The 17687-nt window shown below is 33.8% G+C and overlaps 1 protein-coding gene across 2 annotated transcripts in view; it reads left to right on the forward strand.

Annotated features, from left to right (window-relative positions):
- MALRD1 (MAM and LDL receptor class A domain containing 1) overlaps positions 1 to 17687 on the forward strand; it is a 406987-nt gene that overhangs the window by 143286 nt on the left and 246014 nt on the right. For both annotated transcript variants that reach the window (XM_031444727.2, XM_064479367.1), the window contains exons 22-23: positions 11893 to 12140; positions 15843 to 16134. In XM_031444727.2, the coding sequence (XP_031300587.2) occupies positions 11893 to 12140; positions 15843 to 16134 (540 nt within the window). The remainder of the gene's footprint in view (positions 1 to 11892; positions 12141 to 15842; positions 16135 to 17687) is intronic.

Raw genomic sequence — 17687 nt, forward strand, 5'->3', positions numbered from 1 at the left:
GAATATATATATGTATGCATATCTATATATGCGTGTATGTATGTGTGTGTGTATACACACACACGTGCGCGCGCACACACACACACACATATGTATGTATGTATGACCTTGAAAACAACTAGCATATTTTCAGAGACTTTATTAATCATGGACTCTTTGGAGATTGTTAAAAAGTAGGTCAGGAATCACAATGTTAATAAACCAGTCTTCCTGGGAAGGATCCGCTGTCCTAAGCTTCAGGAATTCATTACTGCAGGCTGTAGCCTGGTGACGGGCTCAGAACGCTTTCACAGTCTTTCCAAAATTATCAACACTGGTCCTCGCTGTTGTGAACTCAGTGTTGTAAGTGACATGCGTTAGAGTAATATTTTCCAAAGGATGAAATCAGGTAGTTATCAGGGAAGAAAAGATTGCGTGTGAGGGGTTTCTCTGGATCCTACATTGTGAATTTTCAAATGATATGCTTGATAGCTTGTTTCTCATCAGAAGAAAACTGAAGGCCCAGAGATATTGGAAGAATATATTTAAAATGCTAAGCTGGGGTTGGAGAGAGGACCTGTCAGCACATGGAGTTCTGTATCCAGTGAAAATAATTTCTCAAAAATTAAGGCAAAATAAAGACATTTCCAGATAAATGAAAAATAAGAGATGCCATACTTCAGCATGTACCATAAAAAGTGATGAAGGAAGTTTTCCAGGCTGAAAGGGAACAGCACCAGATTGGAACTTGAATCTTCAGGAAGGAATGAGGAGAACTAGAGTTTATAGTTATGTGAGTTAGTATATGAGACTACATTCTTCTCTTTTATTAAATTCCTTAAAACTCATGCTTTAAAAAAGAAAACATGTACAGTATTGTAGCTTTTATGTCACATGTAGATACACATGACAAAAGAGCACAAATAACAGGAGGTGAGCAGGACTGAACTGTGCCAAGGTCCTTAAACTTTGCCTGAAGAACAATATTAACTTTTGGCTGTGACATGTAAGTGGTCATACTACAATCATTGGACCAACCACTAAAATGTAATGTAAAGAGATACAGATAAAAACCCAATAAAGAATAAAAATAATCAAAAGGAGGAAGAAATGGAGGAAGAGAATAATAAAAAAAGAAATGAGATATATAGAAAAAATACTAAATGACAGATATAAATCTTGCCATATCGTTAAATTATGTCAAATGTAACTTGCCTAAATACACCAATTAAAATGCCAAGACTTATGAATGGATTTTAAAAAAGCAAGATACCACAATTAGCTTGGTGTGTATTTTTCTATCCTTTTACTTTTAACCTATGCCTGAATTTCTATTTAAAATATTTCTCTTGAAGACAGCAAGTATAAGGCCTTCATATGTCTAAATTTAAATAAAAACAGACTTTGGAAAAAGAACATTACCAATGATAGAGGAACATTTCACTATAATGAAGAAGTCAATTTATCAAGAAGATATAACAATTAAAAAAATGTGTATTTTTAACAGAGCTTCAAAATGCCTGAAATAAAATCTGACAAAGCTAAAGTAAAAATAGAAAAATTCACTATTACAATTAGAGTATTGGTCACCTCTCTCTTATGAATTCACAGAACACCTAGACAAAATATTCATGAGAATACAGGAAATCTGAATTGTACTAGCAACTGCCTTTGTCTAATTTAATTATACCTCAATCCTCAGTAAACACATTCTTCTCAAGTATGAATAGAATGTTTACCCAAAATGACCACATTCTATGGCACAAAACAAGTCTCAATATATATCAAAGGATTAAATGTTAATAGAGGATGTGATCTGGTATCATACCATAATTAAGTGATATATTAATTATAATATATAGCTATACAATTTTCACAACTTTGACAGTTAAATAACTCACTGAAAAATAATACATCCCAAGAAGAAATCACAGGCGTGAAGAGGAAAGTATTTCAAAATGGGTGATAATTAAAATTCACAGATGAAGAAAATATGGTTGCAGTTATTGCTGAATCAGTGATTAAAAGGAAATCCATAATGTTAAGCTTTTCTATTACAAAGAAGATTGAAAATCATTGATCTTTGTTTCTAAATTAAGAAGATAAAAGGAAATGAAATTGAACACAAAGTAATTCTATTGAAGGGAAAAAAAGGATTTGAGCACAAATAAAAATACTAGATATTAAAACAAAAGGAGAATATTAAAAAGGCCAAAAATTGTTTATTTGAAAGATTAATAAATGTAGTAAGTCCTTGAATAAACTGATTAAAATTAAAACAGAAAACACAATTTATTAATGTCAGAAATAAAAGAGTAAATATCACTACCAACCCTACTGACATTAAAAGCAAAGTAAGGAATAACTTCATTCTAAAAAGATCCAACAGCTTGGAACAAATGAGCAAGAACTTAAAAAGGCCAAAACTGAAAGAAATCTAAATAAGATTATATCTGTTATTTATAATAAAACATTTCCCACAAAGTCATATTTAATCTCAGATGACTTCTTCACGGGTGAAATCTATCAAAGTTGTAAGGATGAAATAATACCAACTTACAGAGAATTCATTCAGAACATAAAGGAAAAGGGACCACCCCTCAACTCTTTCTACGATGCCAATTTAATGCTGATGCCAAAGTCAAACGAGCAGCTATAAGAAAAGAAATTTAGTAATCAATTACCTGGATGAACATAAATGCAAAAATATTTAATCATACATTTTACATTTGACTTACTGTTCAAAAATCAGATAATAAAAAAAATTACCACTTTAACAGAAAGAAGAAAAACCATGTGGTCTTCTCATTTTGGTTCAGGAAAGGCAGCAATAAAAAGTGTAATACTCTTTCATGATAAGTTTTTTTGTAAACCAGGAATAGAAGGGAGTGAGAAAGGAGAGCTGTGAAGAACATGTAGCTAAAATCATGCTTAGAGGGGAAATACTAAATACTTGCACCCTAAGGCTGAATATAGAGTAATAATGATATAACTAGATAACCAAATAACTACTAAGCAAAGTGAAGGCAAAGCTCTTCTTTACATTAGAAAACCAACTTACGTGGAATGAAGATGTTAGAAAATAATCAGAAACCTCACTTCTGAGTGTATGTGCAAAAGAATTGAAATCAAATCTTGAAGAGATGTCTGCACTCCCATGTTGACTGCAGCATTATTCACAATGTCCAAGATAGAGATACAACCTAAATGTACGTCGATGGATGAATGAATATAGAAACTGTGGTAAATACGTACCATGGGATATTATTCAGCCAAAAGAAATTCTACCATCTATGACAACAGGAGTGAACCTGGAGTTTGCTAAGTGAAATAAGCCAGTCATAAAAGGGCAAACACTGTGTGATTCCACTTATATGAAGCATCTAAAGTAGTCAGACTCGTAGAAGCAGAGAGTAGAGTGGTAGTTGCCTGGAGATGGGGAGAGGGGGCACGGGGAGTTGCTATTCAATGGGTGTAAAATTTCAGTTATGCAGGATGAAGAAGTTCTAGAGATTTCCTGTACAACATACTGTCTGTAGTTAATATTATATACTAAAAATTTTGGTAAGGGGGGTAGATCTCAGTTAAGTGTTCTTATCATAAGAAAGAGAGAGAGGAAGGGAGGGAGGGAGACAGTCATTAGTGGGAGTTAAAACTAGTTGCTAAAATAGTTGATAAGGGCAGCATATTTTCATAGCTGCCTGTATTGGCATACAAATTGATAATTATTTAAGGAAAGACAGTTACTTTTTAGTGAAGAGATGTGACTGATTCCACCTTAACCAGTTGTTCAAAGTAAATGTGAAGGATATTAGGACAAGTTAGTATCATGCCTCCTAATACTGTGTTCAAGAAGGATCCACGATCACCTGTGTGGTACTCCTGCTAGAATGCATGACCTGAATCTAACCATAAGGTTTCCTCAAACAAACCCAGATTCAAGTCCTTTCTAAAATAACTGGCCTGTCCTCATGGACTATATCCAGGCAAACGAAGAAAAAGAAAGAACTCTTGCAGATAAGAAAATAAAGATTCATGGCAACTAAATGCAATGTGTGATCTTGGATTGGATCTTGAACCAAGGGAAAATATCACTATATAAAGGACTTATGTAGGACATGGGACAAATTTAAATATGAACTGTGCATTAGATACTAGTATTACTGTCAAGTTCTGTGATTTTGTGATTTTTGCCATGGTTATACAAGAAAATATCCTTGATTATATGAAAGAAACACAGAAGTGCTGATAAAATGGTACTGTATCTCTTATTTCACGTCCTTCTGAAAAATGCATCTATAGATATGCATATACATATATAAATAGAATAAATGGAGCCAATACAAACATTTGAAAATTTATAGAGTACCTGGAAAATACTTCTATTGTTCTTGCAGCTTTTCTGTAAGTTTGAAGTTATTTCAAAATAAAACATTTTAAAGAATACAGTCATATTAAGAAAATCAGAAGAATAAAATACTAACTTGGAAAACAGAAAACAATTCAAATGTAAATACAAGAGTATATTATTTTTAAAAGTAGACAAAATACCGATTTTTTAATTTATAAAATGGAGGAAAACACAGATTAATGTAGGTTTGCTAAAGAATTAATAAGCATTTGGAGACCAATAACTGTGCTCATTTGAAAATGTCAATGAAATAGTTAATTTTTTTGGAAGAAAAATGACCAAAACTAACTAATGAAGCAAGAAGCCTGAATAGGACATTATCAAATAAAGTTATCAACAAATGTCCAATTTTGTCTCCTGGGGTAGATACCACTGAGTTTTTATCAAATTTTAATAAACTGATAATGCTCAAAGAAACTTTCAGCCATATGAAATCATAGAATTTATTTTATGAAGCTAATATATCACTGATAATGAAGCTTCCAAAAATTAGAAAATTAAGAAAAACTATAGTTTGAACTCTCTGTGAATATAAATGTGCAAAAACTTACAATGCTAGCAAGCTAAATTCAGTAATGTAATAATTACATCATACGCTTTGAGATGAGCATCTTACGTTTTAAGAATACTTCAATATAAGAGACTGTTAATTTAACCAAGTAAGTCACAAGAAACTGATAGGTGCTGAAAATATTTGTTTAAATTCAGCAATCATTTCTTACAATATACATACAATAGTGTTACTTTAACATGTTAAAAATAGTCTATCAATTGAAGAAGGGAGCAATGGAAGGAAGTATTTCCATTAAAATCAAGATCATGTCAAGAATATCCACTCCTACTATTACTTTTTATACTCTTCTTTTGGTTCTGGTCGCTATGTAAGACATGAAATTAAAAAAACCACCAAATTATATTTATTTTCTTTTTTATTGAGTTGTAATGGACATAACATGTTAGTTTCAGGTGTACAGCACAATGATTCAATATTTGTATATTTTGTATATATTTTCATATTTTATACTTATAAAGATATTGATCAATTGAAAATGATAACATTTAGAAAGTGAGAAGCTGGTGTGATTGATGACATAGCTGCAGACAGGTGACCATTTTCTTCCTGGTGGCACACCTGTCTGGCACTGGCATTAATTACTCCATGAAATGCCAGGAGATGGCATCTGCACAGAAGACTGTTTGCTGAAATAGTGGCAAATGCAATTCTGAGCTGCTCCTTCGTACCACAGTGCTGTGAAATTCAAACAACTTATACCAACTTGTGTTTTCCCCACTGGTATTTTAGAATTAAACTTTCCTATCTTCATTCAAAACTCTAGTAAATATCAAAAGCAAAATATGATTTACATTATAGAGATTCACATAGCAATATCTGTATGATTTTTTTTTAACAAATCTGTTTTTCAGCAACACACATCATTTCTTTATACTAATGGCCTTTCTAGATGCTGGTCTGTGTGGGAATCTCGTCCTCATGGGCTGCTAAATTTTCCAACAAAAGTGCAACTGAATTACTTCATTTTTTATTCTTAACCAGGACAAGAGTTCCGATTATAAGCAAGATGGTGAGTTGGGGTTCATTATTATTTTAGTGAGATACACCTCCCAGTCCTTTGAGAGGGTACTTAAGAGAACGTTAGCAACCTGAACTAAAAGAGACTGTAGGAATTACAGTCTATTTGGGGACAGAGTAAATTTTGAAAGTAAGTTTCACATGTAATTTTAAAACTAAGTTAGCAATTGAAGAGAAAATGCCACCCTGCTTATTTGGCAACAGAAATGATGACAGAAAAATTTCTCTATCCTTGAAAATATTAGAAATCAGTGTTAGCCTTATTGACGAATGAAGCCATTTTAAAAAGCATATTGGTCCTGATACTTTCTTAAGTTTATCATTTTAAAGTTCTCTCGAAAACTACAGGTGGTTCTTTTAAGCCATTCTTCATTGTTTGACAAGTTTCTTGCTGGGTGGTAAGATAATTCCATCTTAGTAGTCTGAAACACTCCAAAAATAGTATAGAAATAATGGTAAAACCTATGTAATTTTTAAAATGGAAGTGTAGTTGATTTACAATGTTAGTTTCAGGTGTACAGCAAAGGAATTCAGTTATATATATACATACAATATAATTTTAATATTCTCCAACTTAACTACAAAGAGCATAGAGTTTACCTTGTGTATTTAAACACTTTTATCTGAACTATGCTAACTGTAAGACTATGTCCATAAATAAACAGATTTTTGATACCTCACACAATTTGAAAATTCCTAAAAAGTCCTGTGTAACAAAATAGAGTAGATTCTTTATCCATGTTTACCTGCCATCCTTTGTCCTGTGCACTTAAAGTAGGTACCTGAGAGTTTTGACAGCAGAATCATTTTGCTCTCATTTTGATAAAATTGACTAAAAATATTTGAACAATTGTTCAAATGTGTTTTAAATCTGTGTTTAAATACATCTTGACCTGTTGCAACTTAGATTCTTCTCAAGTATTTTAGTTTTGGACACTATTTCACATATAATTATGATTTTGCAGAATTTCACTTTCAGTTGCAATATTCAAACAGAACTTAATAGAGAATCACTGTTATCACATAATCCTAAGCAGTACTTTTTTTTTTAACTTCATCAAATTAATCACTCATTGGCTTTATGCTGCATCATATCTATTTACTTAAAAATAAATAATATGAAAAGTATCCTAAATATATGATTTTGTAAGATATGAGTCCTTAAAAACATGCTCAGTTTTAGAACATCTTAATTAACACTGTTAGCTTTATAATTTACCAGGAGAATTATAAAAAAAAATTTGTGTAATTCCTACCATCTGGTTCTGTATTTGAGGAGCTCAGAAATTAATAACAAGTTGTCAAAATAACAAGCAGCTCATAAAACTTAATAAGAAAAAAACAAACAACCCAATCCAAAAATGGGCAGAAGACCTAAACAAGCAATTCTCCAAGGAAGACATACAAATGCTCAATAGGCACATGAAAAAATGCTCCATATCACTAATTATCACAGAAATGCAAATCAAAACTACAATGAGTTATCACTTCACACAAGTCAGAATGGACATCATTCAAAAGTCCACAAATGACAAATGTAGAGAGGCTGTGGAGAAAAAGGAACCCTCCTGCACTGCTGGTGGGAATGCAGTTTGGTGCAGCCACTGTGGACAACAGTATGGAGATTCCTCAAAAGACTAGGAATATGCTTACCATATGACCCAGGAATCCCACTCCTGGGCATATATCCAGAAGGAACCCCACTTCAAAAAGACACCTGCACCCCAATGTTCATAGCAGCAGTATTTACAATAGCCAAGACATTGGAACAGCCTAAATGCCCATCAACAGATGACTGGATAAAGAAGAAGTGGTATATTTATACAATGGAGTACTATTCAGCCATCAAAAATGACAACATAACACCATTTACAGCAACATGGATGTCCCTGGAGAATGTCATTGTAAGTGAAGTAAGCCAGAAAAAAAATATCATATGAGATCACTCATATGTGGAATCAAAAAAAAAAAAAAAAAAAAAGATAAATACAAAACAGAAACAGGCTTATAGACATAGAACACAAACTTGTGGTTGCCAAGGGGGAGAGGAGTGGGAAGGGATAGACGGGAAGTTCAAAATTTGTAGATACTGACAGGCATATGTAGAACCTATAAACAAGATTGTACTGTATAGCACAGGGAAACATATACAAGATCTTGTGGTAGCTTACAGAGAAGAAAATGTGACATTGAATGTATTATGTTCATGTATAACTGAAAAATTGTGCTCTACACTGGAATTTGAGTCTGTTTCTGTTTTGTATTTATGTTCTTTTTTATTTCTAGATTCCACATGTAAGTGATATCATATGGTATTTTATTTACAAAACTTACTTACAAAACAAAAACAGACTCACAGACAGAAAACAAACTTATGGTGACCGGGAGTGGGGAAGGGGTTGGGAAGGGATAAATTGAGAGTTTGAGATTTGTAGATACTAATATATATAAAATAGATACACAACTAGTTCATACTGTATAGCACAGGGAACTACCTTCAGTATCTTGTAGTAACCTATGGTGAAAAAGAATATGAAAACAAATCTATATACGTTCATTTATGACTGAAGCATTGTGCTCTATACTAGAAATTGATGCAACAATGTAAACTGACTATACTTTAAGAAAAAGGGGAAAAAAAAAAACAGTTACTACATTTGATTACAATCACAGGTCTTTGGAGACTTTGAGACCTGTGATTCATTGCAGGGTGTACTGTAGGCATCTTTCCATGTTATCCATGGTTTTCCATACATCTGTGTAACACTATATTATTCTTTTTACTAGCTACAGAATAATCCTTTCATCATATTCTTCATAATGATGTAAACCACTCTTTAAAACATGAGTGAACTATAAAACACAAATGATGACTAATACAAGAAAGTACTAAAAAACACTTGCAGGATTATAGATTCACATAGCTAACTTTCATTTCTAAAAGGAGCAAGTTGGTTCTTTTTGTTTTTTAAACTCATCATCACTTTTAGTAAGAATCTTTTGACTCTCCACTGTGAAAAATGAGGAAATTCTTACACTAAAATTTCCCTGAAACCTCCAGCAACCAGTTGTTCTTTTTTTTTTTTTTCAGTTGTTCTTTACTCTGTTAGTTTTTTAACATTGTAACATTTTTATTCTCTAAGCACCATTCAGATGGATGCTTTTAGTCCTCATGGCAGTTTATTTTTGAGTTGTTTATCTTGACTGATCACTTAGTTGGTTGAATGTAGCCATTGAGCAAGTCTGCAGCTCCTGCTTCCCTTCTCCAAAGCGTGCCTCTTGGGTGCTCTGTTCACTTTCTTGCTTGAGAATTGCCCGTTAGCTTTATTTTTATTTTACTTCTTTTTTGAGAGGGGGAGGGAGTTAGGTTTACTTACTTACGTTTAGAGGAGGCACTGAGGACTGAACCCAAGACCTTGTGCATGCTAAGCCTGTGCTCTACACTTGAGCAATATCCTCCCCCCGTTAGCTTTATTTTTAAACAGCAACTTGGCTGATTATAGTAGCTTCAGTTCACATGTATTTTTCCCTTTGCACTTCGTAGACATTGCTTCTGCAGCCTTACGGCATTAGGTATTGCTATGAAGAAATCCGAGGCAAAAAACAAATGTCCCTCTTATTACAGTATCTTGGTTTTACTTGGAGATATACAGGATTCTTAGTCATTGAACTTTAGAAACTTTAATTCTTAGGCTTCACATTTTTAGCTGTTTTAATAGTTTTCTCTTATTCTATGTGCCTTTGTACTATTTTTCCTCCATTCTGTATTACTGTACTATTGGAAAATCATCTATCTTTAATATTATTGCTTTACTCCTTTACTTAGAAATACTTTAATAAAAATCAAGCTTTTAGTAAAAAAAAGTATGTATATATAGGAAATCTGAATTGTACTAGCAACTACCTTTATCTAATTTAACTCCACCTCAATCCTCAGTAAACACATTCTTCTCAAGTGTGAATGGAATGTTCACCCAAAATGATCACATTCTATGGCACAAAACAAGTCTCAATAAATACCAAAGGATTAAATGTTAATAGAGGATGTGATCTGGTATCATACCATAATTAAGTGATGTAGCAATAATAATATATAGCTATAAAATTTTAATTTTGACACTTAAATAACTCCCTGAAAAATAATGCATTCCAAGAAGAAATTACAGGAGTGAAGAGGAAAGTATTTCAAAATGGGTGATAATTAATATTCACAGATGAACAAAAAATGGTTACAGTTACTGCTGAATCAGCGGTTAAAAGGAAATCGATAATGTTAAGCTTTTATATTACAAAGAAAAGAAATTCTAAAGTCATTGATCCGAGTACAAATAAAAATACTAGATATTAAAACAAAAGGAGAATATTAAAAAGGCCAAAAATTGTTTATTTGAAAGATTAATAAATGTAGTAAATCCCTGAATAAACTGATTAAAATGAAAGCGAAAACAAGTTATTAATGTCAGGAATCAAAGTAAATATCACCATCAACCCTACTGACATTAAAAGCATAGTAAGGAATAACTATTATAAATAATAACTTCATTCTAAAAACAAATTCAACCACTTGGAAGAAATGAGCAAAAACTTAAAAAGGCCAAAACTGAAACAAATCTAAATAAGATTATATCTGTTATTTATAGTAAAACATTTCCGCAAAGTCATACGTTAAGAAAGGAGGGGAAAAAATGAAATCATATAAAATGGTCAGTTTAAACCAGAAAAGGCAGAAAAATAGTAGAAGACAAAAAATATAAACAATAAGGGCAAATAGGAAACAGTAACAAATATAGTAGATATTAATCCACATTTATCAATAATTACTGTGAATGACAGTGGTCTAAATGCACCAATTAAAAAAAGACAGATTGTCAGAGTGAATAAAAAAATAAGACCCAGCTACATGTTGTCTGCAGGAAACCCACTTTGGATATCAAGATACTTATAGATGAAAAGTAAATATATGGGGAATATATATACCACGCTTACATTAATCAAAAGAAAGCAAGAGTGGCTGTTTTAATTTCAGACAGAACAGGCTTCAGTGCAAGGAATGTTATCTGGGATAAATAACGGTATTACACAACAGTAAAGGGTCATTTCTCCAAGAAGACAGGACTGTCTCTATTGTGGGTGTACCTAATGACAGAATGTCAACCTGTGTGAGACAGAAACTTACAGAACTACAAAGAGAAGAGATGAATCCAGTATTACAGTTGGAGATTTCCACACCCTACCTTCGGAAAAGGATAGATCCAGCATGCGGAAAATCAGTGAGGACATAGTTGAACCCCCAAATTCTAACTATCCTGGAATTGAAGGAAAACCTAAGCAGTGTTAATAGTAAAGTATTATTAAATACCTGGGAAATAGTTGTTATTTAATGCAGCTTAACACATTTCATTTCTGCAACTGATTATAATAAATTAAGTCAGATCATTATAGTTTTAAACTTACTTTTCTGTTTCACAATTTTCTTATCTCTAAAATGAATGTATGTTTTAAAAAATAATTAGAATGATTAGTAACTTTTGCTTTAGGCAGCATTTCTCAAGCCAGAATAATAAACTTCCTAAATTCCCTACCAAAATCTAAGAAGCAAGGATGAGAAGAGAGAAGAAATATATTACCTTGACCAAATAGGTGTTTGGAGGAAATGTGTGTAATGCAAAAATATTTTCTCACCCATTTTGACTCTGAGACCAGACTTACAGAGAAATGAACTTACATAAGCTGTGGAAGTAGTTGTGTGTGACAAACTGAAATGTTCTGTTCTCGTATTACTGTCAGGATAGTATTGTCATACGGTTTTGAATAGTACATGATGTCGCAAGATCACTGTAATTCTGGATCGCCTACTTTAGCCATTAATTTCCTCTTTGTCTTCCACCATGAATTGGAAAATGTTTTCCAGGTACCTCCAGTGGGTGCTGTGATTTTGAATTTGACCTTTGTTCCTGGGAGCAGGAGCAGGATGATGACTTTGACTGGAATCTGAAGGCCAGCAGCATCCCTGCTATGGGCACGGAGCCAGCTGCTGACCACACCTTGCGAAATTCATCTGGTCACTATGTCTTTATAAAGAGCTTGTTCCCTCAGCAGCCCATGATAGCAGCCAGAATTTCAAGCCCAGTCATAAGTGCAAGAAGCAAAAACTGCAAGGTATGGAAAAATGCAGAAAAGTATTACAAGCAATTTCTGATAGAGTCGAAGACATAAAATGGAATGGTCAGAACCAGACCAAAAAATGAGTTTGAATGTGTTCATCTTGGAATATGTGAGGGAGGGAAAAAGTGAAGTTAAGGATGACAGGTAAGGATTGTCAGAGCTGTTGAAAGAATGCATGCTGTGGATAAAGTCCATCAATGCTGGAATTTTGGAAAGCACTGGAAAATCTCATGGTTATTATCCATAACCATGGATAGAAGAAAAGAAGGGAAATATTGGCTGCTTTCACTCAAAGACTTTATTCCTTAATGGATTCATGGGAATTTCAGCGTCAGAAAGAGAAACAATAAAAAGTAATATATAGTTAAGTATTTCCAAAAAGCAGTATTAGTCGTAGTTGGTACCATACCTTCATGGGAAAGGAAAGACTGAAATTGACCCATTAAAAAGTAGAATTTCTAGAACCAAGAAGAAAAAATGATTTGACCATTGTCCTGTGGAAATCTGAAGAAAACATTTGTGACGTGTTAAACATACACATTTTTTTAAATGAATCTTTATGTGATAACTATGTATTTGCAAGGTCCTTCACTTTCCTTTACTTACTGTTTTCATGGTCCTCTGTTTCTATTCCCCAAAGGATTCAAGTCAGCTAGACCAGGAGCTAAATTTAACTTTACATATAAATTAAGCGCTCAGAGATGACTCCACAGAACCTTGCTTCTGAGAGACTGATGAGTGAATAAATGTGCCATTTATTTATATTTGCAGCGATAAATGCAATCACCATAAGATCTGAATGCATGGATTCTGACTGATGTATTCCTTTACGTCTGAACAGTGAAGGGAAAATAAATTACACCTAGAAAGTTGCTAGCAGATCAAAGTATCAGGCTGGGAGACAATAACATGATTTAAATCTTTATTGTCTTCAAATTATAATATTCTTGTGTACCTGTCTCCGCAGCAGAGAGAGAGCCCTAAGCCCGGGAAGGCTCAGGGACTCCCCAGCAGTACCTGTACTTGTTACGGGTGTTTTGTATGCCCCATCTGCATCCTGCCATTGTCACAGTCTTGATACATGTTGAGCCTGTAGTTTGTCTTAGGAGCTTCTTAAATTGATTTCATTGTTGAACTCTCAGGGACTGATCTCATCTCTCTTCCCTCTTCAGGCACATTTGATAGATCTTTTGCAAGAAAGTGACACAGTCAGAGTTTGAGAGACGTAACTGAGTACTCCAGGATGGATATATAGCGAATCATACAAAATTATATTAAACTTTAGTTAGTTTGACAAATAGTTGCGTTTTAATCAAATATATTTTTGATGTCTATTTTTGATGTCTTCCAAGTTATTCAATATTTGCCTGAAAATACAACCCTAACACAGTAGAATTTGTATGTGTTGAGTCCATATCTATAAATCTATCTCTATACCTCCAAAGATAGTCTGAAATTTGCAAATCTGTTCTAGTCTTAGAAAGCTAGTTAAAAATTGAACATGAAATATGTAAAATTCCAGTTCCTCTGAGAATATTCAAAAGACTTTTTTTTTTTTATACTGTAGTCACTAAGGATTTCATTCATCTCTATTTTTCCCTGGTCCCAGAACTATAGTCCCCACTGTTTTAAACATCTGTGTGAGAATAATGAAGTATGTCTAGAAGAAATGTCAAAAAATTAATGATAAATGGTTCATTTTATAAATATTTATGATATAGATTGAATACAAAGAAGTAAGGAAAGGTCATGCTGGAAATGATTGGGTCTCTCATATATAAAAATGGGTTTATCAGGTCAGCAGAGTGGCCTTGACCTTGTCACTTGACCTTGTGGAATACCTTCAGGCAGAAAAAAAAAAGTCACATTGGAGATTTTTCTTCCTTTGGGGGAGGGTAAGGTGTAGGGAAGAATGCAGACACGAATGAGGGAAGAGATCAAATCTCTGAGTAACTCTGAAATTTCCAGTGAAAATACCTCTTTAGAAGAATTCGGTACTTAACAGATTTTATTCACTCCTGCTGCCCTGTGACTAGGTAGCATTGTCATCAAGTGTTCTCTGAAGAATTGGAGTGGTTAGATGTTTGCATGTTAACCAGATGGCATCCTTCAAAAAAATGGCCTCAAGAAGATAAAAAAGTGTTTACTGTGGGGGAGGGTGTAGCTCAAGTGGTAGAGCGCATGCTTAGCATACACAAGGTCCTGGGTTCAATCCCCAGCACCTCCTCTAAAAATAAATAGGTAAAACCTAATAACTGCCCCTGCCAAAAAAAAAAAAAAAAAAAAAAAAAAGTCGAAGTGTTTACTGTGACATAAATCATATGCCTTATGATTTCTGCACATATAAGACAAAACAAGGCAGAACTCAGTCTGTGACTGCAGGGGGTCCAGAGAGACATGTGCTGTGCCTTTTGGGCCATTTTCTTTCTTGCCTGTTGACACTGCTCCAGAGCCTGGCCTCTCACCCTTTTTATTTCTTACCGTGTGCCACCCAGATTTGACCAGTCCTCCCCGGACAAGTCACAGTGGTCGTAGAGCTCATGTTTTCCAACATTAATGGGTTAATCAATAGAAGAACCATTTTTCGATCATGGAGTAATACTTGAAGGTTTCATCAGCTAGGAAATTTGCATGGAGTCACTCCAGTGGCCTCCTGATTCTGGATGCCCTTTGAAGTGTATATGGCCTATATTGTTCAATCACATTCTTTACCCTTTATTTTTTATTTTTATTTATTTCTCCGGAAAGTATGCTCCATATTTATTTCCACAAATGTCAGATCTCCATTCTTTACCCTTTAAACAAGTTCGCTTTTCTTTCTCTGGAATTTAGTAAATATCCATGAGTGCTAATGTTTCTGAAGTGTCATTTTCCTGTGTGAAGATCACCCACCATTCCTGTTTCCCCTCATTCATAAAAATAAGAAGACAACAGCTTAAAAACACTCTGAGTTCCTGTTGTTCCTACTCATACTCTTCCTCCTCCTAGAATTTCCCCTGACCTTCTCCATCTGTGTAACAATCACTGAACATCTGGTAAATTCCCTCTTTGTAGCGTTGAAATGTTAATTCCTGGAATTGCTTTTTTTACTTTTTGCTTGGGGGGAAAAACTCCCAAGTCTGCTCTTCTAAAGTATTTCAAGTAAAATTTTAGAAATTGCTGTTCTGGTGGCTTTGCTATGTATAGTAGAGCCCTGAGGATCTTGTCAAACCGAAAATGTGTTTCAAGTGCAAGGATGTGTTGGAATCATCAATAGGACACTCTGCTCTTTGAAAGAAAATGATTGAAGTTTCATGAGATTGGAAATTATTTTCTTTAGTACCTGATACTTCTTAATCATGAAGTCTTTATATATAACACATAACTTTTTAATGATATTTTTATTCCTTTGGATTTTAAGAGTTTATGGAGGAATCCTACTTCTGTAAGTCACAGGAAGGCAGTAAACGCTGCTCATTTTTTCAACTGAATTTCTATTTGATCCTTGCCGTACCATCTTTCGTATATTGTAACATGTGATTTAAGGTTGGCCCAACTTCATGCATTGGTAGAGGACTCCTGGAGCAATAGAACATACAGATCTAGATTTTTCCTTCTGGAATCTGTTAATAAAGGAGAGGGCAATAGGATATAATTGAAAACAAGATGGAATTGATTGTATGAATTAAGTTATAATATTCCTCTGCTTGGTTACAGATCATTTTTCATTATCACATGTATGGAAATGGCATTGGAGCCCTCACTTTGATCCAGGTATCAGTCTCAAACCAAACGAAGGTCCTGCTTAACCTCACTATAGAACAAGGCAATTTCTGGCAGCGGGAGGAGCTACCACTGTCTGGTGATGAGGACTTCCAACTCAAATTTGAAGGCAGAGTTGGGAAAGGCCATGGTGGTGACATTGCACTGGATGACATCGTGCTTACAAAGAACTGTCTATCATCCCATCACATCAAGAAAGAAGAACTCTCAGTGCCTCTTCCAACAGGTACATTTTAATTTGTTTGTTTGGTGTTTTTACAGAGTAGAAGGTGGCAAGGAAGGAAATGGAAAAGAAGTGACGGAAACACCTAGGAAATCATTGTTTTCATAAAGAGAAACTCTTTTTGCATCTAAAAAGTTATCTTTTAAGTCTTTACTTCTAAAATTGTCTTCCAATATTTTCTCCAAGCTATTTACCAGTTCCTGAGTTCTTAGTTTAGTCAATTTCTTCTTAGATCAGTAAAATAAGACCCCTTTTCCTTTCAGTCTGATGCAGAATTCAATCCTTAACAAATATCAGTTCACTCTGAGTTAAATATAAGAATATCATGAACAGACTATTTCAGTTTTAATTAGATGTTACTGTGGTTACATTGTTTACTTTATTCTTTTTAGACCCCTGGACATTCCCATTTGAAGAGTTGAGTTTATGTATTTAAATAATTTAGATAATTGAATATGTGCATCCACTCTTTTCGCCTAAAATTTCCTTTGGTAATTTGTCTAAAGAATTATATTAAAATGTTGAGTTGGTCGATGTTCAGTGCAATACACACAGTGACGTTGTAAGAAGTGGAAATAGTAAGTAGCAGTAATTCACAGAATATGTTAGAGATGTGAGATGAAAATAAATGGGGTATGTTTTATTAAGACAAAAAAGAGCAAATTTTATCAGCTGATAATACGTCACATATTAATATTTAAGCCATGGGTTTAGTGTTGAAAATAAAAGTGCCATTCCTTTTGTATCTAAATTATATTTCATAATTAACAAAAACAAAAGTACTTTAGGAAAAATGAACTAATTTTAGCTTTTAACGTGGTGGGTGAATGGGGAGTATTTCTGTTTCTGCTTTGACTTCCTCATTCGTTTCAAAAGGAGTGTTTTAAATTGGTTAGAGGAAGTTTCTGATGAATAGTTAAGCCAGGCTCTTTACCTTGGGTTTCCAGCGCTGTATGGAATCCTACGGAGGAAAGCAGACGTTGAAATTGAAGACTGTTGAGGAATAAGTATACCTGTGTGAATTTAATGTGAAAGCATTTCAGACACGTCGCACTGATCTACGTCCTTGAGAAAGGCTTTGCCTTCCGTTCTGTGTAGGTTTCCTGGCAGCCACTAATTCTTGTGCAGATCTGCCTTTTGACTAGTAAATGTTGATCGTAATAAGAGGTAATCTCGTAGCATCCAAGTAGTGAGGGAGCAAAAGTTTTATGTTGAACCATTTCAAACTTTAAAGAACAGCTACTCAGTGGGATGTCAGAGGACCAAACCAATCTCATTGCAAATTTTAAACTCTGAAATCAGTGAAATCTGGAATAAAGTTACTTAAAGAAAAAAAAAAAGGCCTCAAAAAGGGAAATTTTAAAATATGTACATTTAAGTGGTACAAATTAGATATTAATTCTAAAATTAAGGACATGTATTAATATCACTAGAGTTCTTTGTATATACTTATGATATTTGAGGTGTTCTATTATAATTTTTGATGAATAGAAAATAAGAGAATCGCTGCTCAGTATGGTAAAGGAGACCAGGAAAAAACATTTCAAATAACTCTA

Source organism: Camelus dromedarius, chromosome 26, assembly GCF_036321535.1.
Source record: "Camelus dromedarius isolate mCamDro1 chromosome 26, mCamDro1.pat, whole genome shotgun sequence".
NCBI classification, from domain to species: Eukaryota; Metazoa; Chordata; class Mammalia; order Artiodactyla; family Camelidae; genus Camelus; species Camelus dromedarius.